Source organism: Nanorana parkeri, unplaced genomic scaffold (assembly GCF_000935625.1).
Source record: "Nanorana parkeri isolate BGI_ZX_2015 unplaced genomic scaffold, ASM93562v1 scaffold585, whole genome shotgun sequence".
Classification (NCBI taxonomy): domain Eukaryota; kingdom Metazoa; phylum Chordata; class Amphibia; order Anura; family Dicroglossidae; genus Nanorana; species Nanorana parkeri.
The window spans coordinates 11915-23568 of NW_017306853.1; the positions used below are offsets into that span (position 1 = coordinate 11915).

Below are 11654 nucleotides of genomic sequence, written 5' to 3' on the forward strand. Positions count from 1 at the left end.
TGTTGTTTGGGCGGGGGGGGCGTTCCACATGTGTCCCTGTGGTACTTATTATGCGGACCCCCTAGTACCTATTATGCAGCCCTCTGTTATTTCTCATGCAGCACTCTGGTACTATGCTGCGGCCTGAGGGCCATATGCGGCCCTGAGGTACCTATTGTGTGGCCCTCTGGTACTAATCTGTGGTCCGGGGGCCACATGTGGCCCTGTGGTACTTATTTTGTGGCCCTCTGGTACCTGTACTTCTGCTAAGTATCCATACTTCTTCTCATGTGGCCCCTGGTCCTTTTTTATGCAGCCCTCTGGTATTTTTTGTGCGGCCCCCTGGTCCTTCCCGTGCGGCCCCCCTGGTCCTGATCTCTTGCAGTCTCATGTTACATGTCACCATCTATGACCATCCCAACTATGTGTTCTGACAATTCTCTGCACACTAGTGCGACCCCCCTGGGCATGTCAGGGGCCACATTTGGGGCCCCCTGTATCTAGTAGGACGATTACCACTGAGTTAGGTTCATGTCACACTGCTGATCCTGTCTCTGGTGATTGCTTACCAGCAGTGTGGAGGAGTGGGCGTCCCTAGGCAGGAGCATTTGCATGCAGACCGCCCACCTAAGCCTCCATGATTGAAAGGGGCGGGGCCAGGGACAGTCTGGGAGGAAAGCACAAGATGCTGCTGGACGTCCTCCAGCCAGGAAAGGAGGCGGGCTCCATATTGCTGCAGCTTCTAATACACATTGTGAGACGCTCCCAGCGTGCGGTGACATCAGAGGAGAGGAGCCGGTACAGCCGTGCAGGGAGATGAACACGGATACACGTTTGGTGAGAATCCGGCGTCATTTCCCCTTTAAATCCCATGCACTGTAATCTCTATCTGGGTGGATGATATGCCGGGCGGCTACTGTCAGCGTGACTCCTCCCTGTGTGCAGCCGGCGGGCGCGCCCTTCCAGGATTATGACAGGGCACGGTGTGAGTACAAGGTCCGCAGAAGCCCCGAGGAACGGGTGATGGAGGAGATATCAGAGGGCTGCGCGTTCCTGAAGCCAGCGATGGATTATATGACCGGATAGCACCGCGTCCCCTTCCTCACTCTAAAGACATCCGAGGACCCCCCCACCCATCACCGGAGGATAGCACCGCGTCCCCTTCCTCACTCTAGAGACACCCGGGGACCCCCCCATCACCGGAGGATAGCACCGCGTCCCCTTCCTCACTCTAGAGACACCCGGGGACCCCCCCCCATCACCGGAGGATAGCACCGCGGCCCCTTCCTCCCGCTGGAGACATCCGAGGACCCCCCCCACCCATCACCGGAGGATAGCACCGCGGCCCCTTCCTCCCGCTGGAGACATCCGAGGACCCCCCCCACCCATCACCGGAGGATAGCACCGCGGCCCCTTCCTCCCGCTGGAGACATCCGAGGACCCCCCCCACCCATCACCGGAGGATAGCACCGCGGCCCCTTCCTCCCGCTGGAGACATCCGAGGACCCCCCCCACCCATCACCGGAGGATAGCACCGCGGCCCCTTCCTCCCGCTGGAGACATCCGAGGACCCCCCCCACCCATCACCGGAGGATAGCACCGCGGCCCCTTCCTCCCGCTGGAGACATCCGAGGACCCCCCCCACCCATCACCGGAGGATAGCACCGCGGCCCCTTCCTCCCGCTGGAGACATCCGAGGACCCCCCCATCACCGGATAGCACCGCAGCCCCTTCCTCCCGCTGGAGACACCCGGGGACCCCCCCCATCACCGGATAGAAAGCCCTTTGATTGTCGGACTCTGGAAACCGTCTCGTCTTTTGCCGCGTCCTTCGGATAACGCTTATTATTGGAGTCATTCACATATCGGCGCGATGTGCGTTACCGTGTAATGGCGCCAAGACCCGGGCTGCCCGAAACGCAGCGGCACTTTTATATCTGTTGACCTGAGAAGATTCCCGGAGCTGGTCATGTTACGACGGCATTCAAAGGATGTTACCGACGGCGACCTCGGGGCAGCAGGTGGCGGAATCACGGCAAAGGGTGAGCTGGACTAATTGCCCTTCAATGGCTGAAATTTCCCCCTTGCTTCCTGTGTAGTCACCAGAACAGGAAGTGGGCGGGTACAAGCGTGGCAAAAGAGCTGCTTATATTTTACCTTCCCTGGAGCCCCGCCCCCAAATCAACAAGCTAATTACATTTTTAGATGGAAGCTTTCCATTTTCAATGTATATCTTATTTTGGACCCAGTGACATCATCACTAGGTAACTGTGCCTCTGTGTGCAGGCAGTATCATGCTGGTGGGAGGAGCTGGCAGAGTGCTGTAAATAGCTTCCTGAAAACATCACAGCACTCAAGAGTCCTCAGCCCTGATGCCATGGGCTGGCTCATGGGAGGAGTTATGCAAATAGAATGTCTTGTTGTGTGGGTGTCAGTCTGGTGGGGGTGGGCTTTTTTAAGCTGACATGGGAACGCCCACTTCCTTGTTTCCTGTGTGGTCACCGGGACAGGAAGTGAGCTGAGTCTCTTTTGTAGGGACACAGCTTTTGAGCTATTGTCTGGTTCATCACTGAGGACTAAGTCCCACCCCCATAACCAACACATGGGGGGGGGGAGGTGTAGAGAGACTATGTCCCGCCTGTAGTTCTCTGCATGCAGCCTGTAGTGGGTGGAGCCTGCTGGGCCCCTCCCACAGCTTTGCTCGGGCTATGTACAGCACAGTGATGATGTTACTGCTGCTTTTGTTCTGGCGGCTTCTGAATGGTGTGAGTTTTCGAGTTTTATGAGGGTGTCTGTTGAGGTGAAGGTGGACGGGAGCCGCATGTGACGGAGATAACAACGTTCCTGAGACGAAACTCCAATTTATGAGCAATAAAAACTGTCAATGATTAACCGGCTTCTATGTGAGAAACCAAAACGTCCAATCACATCGCCCAGTGTTTATCCCGAGGTCACATGACATCAGGAAATCCCCTCATGATACTTAAAGGATCTGTCCATCCAGGAGTGACAGTTTAGGTATAGGCGGAGCCAACTGGGATGGTGGGAGCTCCTCATAATGGGCACAGCGGGTGGACAGACCCGGGAACTAAGCACAGGGATGGTGGGAGCTCCTCATAATGGGCCCAGCGGGTGTACAGACCCGGGAACTCGGCACCGGGATGGTGGGAGCTCCTCATAATGGGCCCAGCGGGTGTACAGACCCGGGAACTCGGCACCGGGATGGTGGGAGCTCCTCATAATGGGCCCAGCGGGTGTACAGACCCGGGAACTCGGCACCGGGATGGTGGGAGCTCCTCATAATGGGCCCAGCGGGTGTACAGACCCGGGAACTCGGCACCGGGATGGTGGGAGCTCCTCATAATGGGCCCAGCGGGTGTACAGACCCGGGAACTCGGCACCGGGATGGTGGGAGCTCCTCATAATGGGCCCAGCGGGTGTACAGACCCGGGAACTCGGCACCGGGATGGTGGGAGCTCCTCATAATGGGCCCAGCGGGTGTACAGACCCGGGAACTCGGCACCGGGATGGTGGGAGCTCCTCATAATGGGCCCAGCGGGTGTACAGACCCGGGAACTCGGCACCGGGATGGTGGGAGCTCCTCATAATGGGCCCAGCGGGTGTACAGACCCGGGAACTCAGCACAGGGATGGTGGAAGCTCCTCATAATGGGCACAGCAGTTGTACAGACCCCGGAACTCGGCACAGGGATGGTGGGGGCCCCTCATAATGGGCACAGCAGGTGTACAGACCCGGGAACTCAGCACAGGGATGGTGGAAGCTCCTCATAATGGGCACAGCGGGGGAACAGATCCGGGAACTCAGCACAGGGATGGTGGAAGCTCCTCATAATGGGCACAGCGGGGGAACAGATCCGGGAACTCAGCACAGGGATGGTGGAAGCTCCTCATAATGGGCACAGCGGGGGAACAGATCCGGGAACTCAGCACAGGGATGGTGGAAGCTCCTCATAATGGGCACAGCGGGGGAACAGATCCGGGAACTCAGCACAGGGATGGTGGAAGCTCCTCATAATGGGCACAGCGGGGGAACAGATCCGGGAACTCAGCACAGGGATGGTGGAAGCTCCTCATAATGGGCACAGCGGGGGAACAGATCCGGGAACTCAGCACAGGGATGGTGGAAGCTCCTCATAATGGGCACAGCGGGGGAACAGATCCGGGAACTCAGCACAGGGATGGTGGAAGCTCCTCATAATGGGCACAGCGGGGGAACAGATCCGGGAACTCAGCACAGGGATGGTGGAAGCTCCTCATAATGGGCACAGCGGGGGAACAGATCCGGGAACTCAGCACAGGGATGGTGGAAGCTCCTCATAATGGGCACAGCGGGGGAACAGATCCGGGAACTCAGCACAGGGATGGTGGAAGCTCCTCATAATGGGCACAGCGGGGGAACAGATCCGGGAACTCAGCACAGGGATGGTGGAAGCTCCTCATAATGGGCACAGCGGGGGAACAGATCCGGGAACTCAGCACAGGGATGGTGGAAGCTCCTCATAATGGGCACAGCGGGGGAACAGATCCGGGAACTCAGCACAGGGATGGTGGAAGCTCCTCATAATGGGCACAGCGGGGGAACAGATCCGGGAACTCAGCACAGGGATGGTGGAAGCTCCTCATAATGGGCACAGCGGGGGAACAGATCCGGGAACTCAGCACAGGGATGGTGGAAGCTCCTCATAATGGGCACAGCGGGGGAACAGATCCGGGAACTCAGCACAGGGATGGTGGGAGCCCCTCATAATGGGCACAGCGGGTGTACAGACCCGGGAGCTCCTCATAATGGGCACAGCTGGTGTACAGACTCGGGAACTCAGCACAGGGATGGTGGGAGCCCCTCATAATGGGCACTGCAGGTATACAGACCTGGGAACTCAGCTCAGGGATGGTGGGATACCCCTCATAATGAGCACAGCAGGTATACAGACCCGGGAACTCAGCACAGGGATGGGGGGAGCCCCTCATAATGGGCACAGCGGGTGTACAGACCCGGGAACTCAGCACAGGGATGGGGGGAGCCCCTCATAATGGGCACAGCGGGTATACAGACCCGGGAACTCAGCACAGGGATGGTGGGAGCTCCTCATAATGGGCACACCAGGTTTACAGACCCGGGAACTCAGCACAGGGATGGTGGGAACCCCTCATAACATCTTAACAAACATTTCTCATGTGGTTTTGTCCTCCTCAGGTCTCGGGATGGTCACACCGATCAATGACATCCACCCCGCCATAGAGTCCAACATGGTGAAAGGGGAGAAGCAGACGCGGTGTAAGCTGGCCAGCATTTACCGCTTGGCTGACCTCTTTGGATGGGCGCACTTGAGCAACGCCTACATCACGGTGAGTCCCACGTTCTCTGATTTCCGGGATCTCTTTCTAGCACACAGTAGCTCCTCCCCTTTCCTTGCTGAAGACCCCTCCATTGTAGGCGAGTGTTCGGTTCTGATGGGGCGGCTCTTTTTCGAGGCAGCTCTCAAGTGCAAAGCGAGCCCAGACACAGGCCTCAGGGCAACGCCTTATATTGGGAGTAAAGCCGTGCAGATATTTTCTGTATCACTCAATTTCATCCGTCATCATCTACACTATATATCTGCAATGAGAACACTGCCGGCCAACCACAGCCCTCCCTTCCCATCATTGAGGAGCTCCCACCCTTCTTTCCCAGGTAGCCTCCCTTGCCCATGGAACCCCTGCGTATGCGCAATATGAGGTCCAGTATTACATGTCTGTGAAGGATCTCATTCATCCAGGTCATGGTGTATCTGTAACAAACACATTAAAGGAGAACTATGAGGTTAAGGCTTTTCCCCATAGTTCTCCTTAGGGTAACGGGAGGACACAAACTAGCGTCCTCCCGTCACCCTAGGCTCAGTATATAGGGAGCTGTAGCTTGCGGTATACTGAGACGCCGCAATATGCAAAAGAGATGTAAAAAAACATTTATGTTAAAATGCAGAAGGCAAGCTTGAATGAAGGCGGGGGCGGGTTAATAACACCTGCTAGCTCCAATCATGCAAATGCAATCAACGCCTGACCTCCTCGAGGTCTCTGACCCCACGCTGGTTATGATCAACAGATTAAGTTGATTGGAGCAACATTCACCATCTTTATTCCCAGATATTTTTTTGTACAAGTCATTCTGAATTGAGAAAGCTGGTCGCAAAGGACGGTCACATCCAGTTTATCTTTAAACTTTTGACCTGAAGTTGTAAATCTTCAATTAAAACCCCACCTGGGATGAATTATTCATGGCTGCGTGGGATGGGGCGGAGCCGATACCTTGTCAAGTCTTCAAGGGCTTGTTCACTCCACATGTATAATCAGTTGTCAACAAAGTAACCATTCATAGAACAATGTGTACACGCAATGCTTTTGGGACTGTGTGATATTTGTTGTATATATGTATATATATATATATGTGTGTGTGTGTATATATATAAATATATACATACATACATACATGTGCACACCATTTCCTGGCCAATCAGAAAGCTGAGCAGCAAGTAATGACCAGGCTCCCTGATTGGCCATGAAGCTGGCTCCTTGCTGATTGGCTGGAAAGCCAGCTTCCCGGCAAATCAGCATTGAGTCAGCTGTTCAGGCTCAGCTCGATGCCGATTGGCCAGGGAGCCTGCTTCCCATAACCCAACAATCAGGGAGGTGGGTCATTACTCGCCGCCCGGCTTCATGATCCGCACGGGAAGCGGGCCCCATATTCCCCTACGGCACTGCCGGTCAGAGGAAATCTTCCTCTGACCGGAAGTTCCGGTATCGGAGCATTTGGGCGAGTACTAGTATCTGTATCAGTGCATCCCTAATATATACATACACAGAGAGAGACACACAACAATTGATTCCTATTCCTTTGCAGCTCCCTTTGTCTGATTCATTTGTGTTAATGAGGTTGGATGGTTTTTAAACTGTTGCTTTAACCCCTTCATGACTGAGGCCCTTTTTTCCATTTTTGCACCCAAGTTCTGTAACGGGAGGAATTCTTGTAGAAGAGCTAGAAGTGTTCATCTGCCAATAAGGTAAAAACTGTCTAGAGCTCCCCCTGGTGGTTGGATAGAAGACTTCAGCTGCTTACAGTTACATTGCCTTCAGTCTTCTGCTGCTCCATCCAGCTGCTTGGAGTAAAGGGAAGAATCTGTGTGCAAGCTCTAAGTCAATCTGCTCGGAGCTTACGCAGGGCTGAGGGGCCACCCCATGTGACAGTGCTGGGGTTTGGTGATTGGCCTGCAATGTTGCAGCAAGGGGAGGGAGTCACCCATCTGTGTTCTCATAGCTTAACCAATGTCCCCCGTCTTATTCCCATCTTCTCTACAGGTCAGAGTGAGCAAGGAGCAGGACCACATTCTCATCATTCCCAGAGGCCTCTCCTTCTCCGAAGCGTCGGCCTCCAATTTGGTGAGTGGACTCTACGGCCTCCGCCCATAATTCTATTATCAATCTTTGCAATCCCTTACCTTACCTCCGCTACACATGTGCAGTTATTGTGTCTGGCACTGACGTGTGGAGTCTTCCTCCCGGTACACATGCGCAGTTATTGTGTCTGGCACTGACGTGTGGTGGCCTCCTCTGCTGCACATACACGATTATTGGTTCTGGCTCCAGTAACATGTGGGGGGGCCTCCTCTTGTGCGCATGTGTCTGGCTCCGAGAACACGTCTGCAGAGAAGAAGATGGAATAAAGGTTTGTTTCCGGTGATTGGCATTACACAGCAGAGCGTGAACATATAGGGGCCCTTTGGGGCCGATGGTTATTTATGAGATCAGCTTGGTTGGTTTTCTGCTCATTAGCTGCCAGTTTCCAGGAGTGTGTATGAGGAGAAGAGGAATTGTTGGTCTCGCGTGTCACATACGCAGTCGGTGTTAAGAATCTTCTTTTCTCTGAATTCCAGGTCTCCTCCATGAAATGCGGCATCCTCCCCATCTCTCAGGAGGCCTTGCTCCTCGGGGATGTGGCTTACTACAACTATCAGGGCTCTCTGGACGAGCAGCAAGAGAGGATCCAGCTGCAGAAGGTTCTGGGCCCGAGTGCCAAGGTACAACTTATCCCATTGTCTGTCCTGCTGTGTTTCTTCTAGATTGGGCTCAGGCCTGCGGTAGTACTATAATGCTGCATCCCCTGGTTAATGCTACTGTATGTGCGTACTCAATATTTACAGGGCCGCTGATGCAGCATTATTGTACTTATTGTACCTATGTACATATTGTACAGCACTGTGCTCTCCTCATACATACCCATTGTACAGCACTGTGCTCTGATCATACATACCCATTGTACAGCACTGTGCTCTCCTCATACATACCCATTGTACAGCACTGTGCTCTCCTCATACATACCCATTGTACAGCACTGTGCTCTCCTCATACATACCCATTGTACAGCACTGTGCTCTCCTCATACATACCCATTGTACAGCACTGTGCTCTCCTCATACATACCCATTGTACAGCACTGTGCTCTCCTCATACATACCCATTGTACAGCGCTGTGCTCTGATCATACATACCCATTGTACAGCACTGTGCTCTCCTCATACATACCCATGTAGAGCACTGTGCTCTCCTCATACATACCCATTGTACAGCACTGTGCTCTGATCATACATACCCATTGTACAGCACTGTGCTCTCCTCATACATACCCATTGTACAGCACTGTGCTCTGATCATACATACCCATTGTACAGCACTGTGCTCTCCTCATACATACCCATTGTACAGCACTGTGCTCTGATCATACATACCCATTGTACAGCACTGTGCTCTCCTCATACATACCCATGTAGAGCACTGTGCTCTCCTCATACATACCCATTGTACAGCACTGTGCTCTCCTCATACATACCCATTGTACAGCACTGTGCTCTCCTCATACGTACCCATTGTACTGTACTCCATATTGTATAATGTGTGCAATATGTTCTCAGCCCAGACAATATTCCCCTATCATTATGTTTGCTCTCTGTGTGCAGGTTCTGGTGCTGCGGAATCACGGGGTGATGGCTTTGGGCGAGACGTTGGAGGAAGCGTTCCATTACATCTTCAACGTACAGCTGGCCTGTGAAGTGCAGGTAACGCGCGTTCCATCACTGCGCCAAAAGCGTGAAGGGATTCTAGGAAGAGATGCCTGTACCTGAATGTCTGCCGCTGTCATAAAACGTCTGAGAGTCGCCCTTCTGTCTTTATATATCTACCTCTCACCACATAGATAGATATAATGTATGTTGTCAGGATTGGGCCACTGAGGCCGCCCTGCTATAGGGTGACAACGCTCTGTTGCAGTGAAGACTTCAAGTGGCTATTTTAACACACATTAGGCAGACGCGGTCCAATGTTGTCACCATCAGGAGCCCCCCCTGAGACATGCCATGCAGCCTTCGCTGGAGTGCATGTAGACAGGAAGTGGCTGCAGAGATGCCGCAGGAGATCGGCAGCTCGGAGATGTAACAAAAGGGTGAAATTAGTTTATTAGAAACTAATGTCAGTTTACGATACACCGCGCTCGGAGGAAACGAAATGTCATCGGATTATTGTCTTACATCTGTGTGCATGGTTCTGTCCCTGCAGGTCCACGCTCTGGCCGGCTCCGGAGGGATCGACAACCTCCTCCTTCTGGACCTGGAGAAGTATAAAGCCACCACATATTCGCTGGCTGCGGCTGATGGGGGAGCGGTGAACATGGGGGGCCAGCACACGTGGAAGGTGGGGGAGCTGGAGTTTGAATCCCTCATGAGGATGCTGGACAACCTGGTGAGTGTCGGAGGTTTTCACAGGAAGTCAGAAAATACAGCGATGGGCTGTGCGCAAAAGTGATTCCCGGGTACCTGAAGCGCTGGGGTCACAGGGTCAGAGGTTGTAGGCTCTTCCTGCGCAGGTGTGTGTCCTGCAGGGGCTCAAATTACAGGAACTTGTTAAACACTGAAATTTGTATCAATAGGAGATATCGGTCTAGATCAATAAGATTTATTGATTGTCATCAGTAGAAAGTATTGATTGTCATCAGTAGGAGGTATTGATTGTCATCAGTCGGAGGTATTGATTGTCATCAGTCGGAGGTATTGATTGTCATCAGTCGGAGGTATTGATTGTCATCAGTCGGAGGTATTGATTGTCATCAGTCGGAGGTATTGATTGTCATCAGTCGGAGGTATTGATTGTCATCAGTCGGAGGTATTGATTGTCATCAGTCGGAGGTATTGATTGTCATCAGTCGGAGGTATTGATTGTCATCAGTCGGAGGTATTGATTGTCATCAGTCGGAGGTATTGATTGTCATCAGTCGGAGGTATTGATTGTCATCAGTCGGAGGTATTGATTGTCATCAGTCGGAGGTATTGATTGTCATCAGTCGGAGGTATTGATTGTCATCAGTCGGAGGTATTGATTGTCATCAGTCGGAGGTATTGATTGTCATCAGTCGGAGGTATTGATTGTCATCAGTCGGAGGTATTGATTGTCATCAGTCGGAGGTATTGATTGTCATCAGTCGGAGGTATTGATTGTCATCAGTCGGAGGTATTGATTGTCATCAGTCGGAGGTATTGATTGTCATCAGTCGGAGGTATTGATTGTCATCAGTCGGAGGTATTGATTGTCATCAGTCGGAGGTATTGATTGTCATCAGTCGGAGGTATTGATTGTCATCAGTCGGAGGTATTGATTGTCATCAGTCGGAGGTATTGATTGTCATCAGTCGGAGGTATTGATTGTCATCAGTCGGAGGTATTGATTGTCATCAGTCGGAGGTATTGATTGTCATCAGTCGGAGGTATTGATTGTCATCAGTCGGAGGTATTGATTGTCATCAGTCGGAGGTATTGATTGTCATCAGTCGGAGGTATTGATTGTCATCAGTCGGAGGTATTGATTGTCATCAGTCGGAGGTATTGATTGTCATCAGTCGGAGGTATTGATTGTCATCAGTCGGAGGTATTGATTGTCATCAGTCGGAGGTATTGATTGTCATCAGTCGGAGGTATTGATTGTCATCAGTCGGAGGTATTGATTGTCATCAGTCGGAGGTATTGATTGTCATCAGTCGGAGGTATTGATTGTCATCAGTCGGAGGTATTGATTGTCATCAGTCGGAGGTATTGATTGTCATCAGTCGGAGGTATTGATTGTCATCAGTCGGAGGTATTGATTGTCATCAGTCGGAGGTATTGATTGTCATCAGTCGGAGGTATTGATTGTCATCAGTCGGAGGTATTGATTGTCATCAGTCGGAGGTATTGATTGTCATCAGTCGGAGGTATTGATTGTCATCAGTCGGAGGTATTGATTGTCATCAGTCGGAGGTATTGATTGTCATCAGTAGGAGGTATCGATTGTCATCAGTAGGAGGCATTGATTGTCATCAGTAAGAGGCATTGATTGTCATCAGTAAGAGGTATTGATTGTCATCAGTAGGAGGTATTGATTGTCATCAGTAGGAGGTATTGATTGTCATCAGTAGGAGGTATTGATTGTCATCAGTAGGAGGTATTGATTGTAATCAGTAGGCGGTATTGATTGTCATCAGTAGGAGGTATTGATTGTCATCAGTAGGAGGTATTGATTGTCATCAGTAGGAAGTATTGATTGTCATCAGTAGGAAGTATTGATTGTCATCAGTAGGAAGTATTGATTGTCATCAGTAGGA

General features: G+C 52.0%; 1 protein-coding gene across 1 annotated transcript in view; it reads left to right on the forward strand.

The window, feature by feature from the left end:
* ADD3 (adducin 3) overlaps positions 1-11654 on the forward strand; it is a 26484-nt gene that overhangs the window by 6839 nt on the left and 7991 nt on the right. The window contains 5 exon segments of the mRNA XM_018562577.1: positions 5193-5344; positions 7331-7501; positions 7840-8049; positions 8986-9084; positions 9581-9763. Of these exon segments, the coding sequence (XP_018418079.1) occupies positions 5193-5344; positions 7331-7501; positions 7840-8049; positions 8986-9084; positions 9581-9763 (815 nt within the window).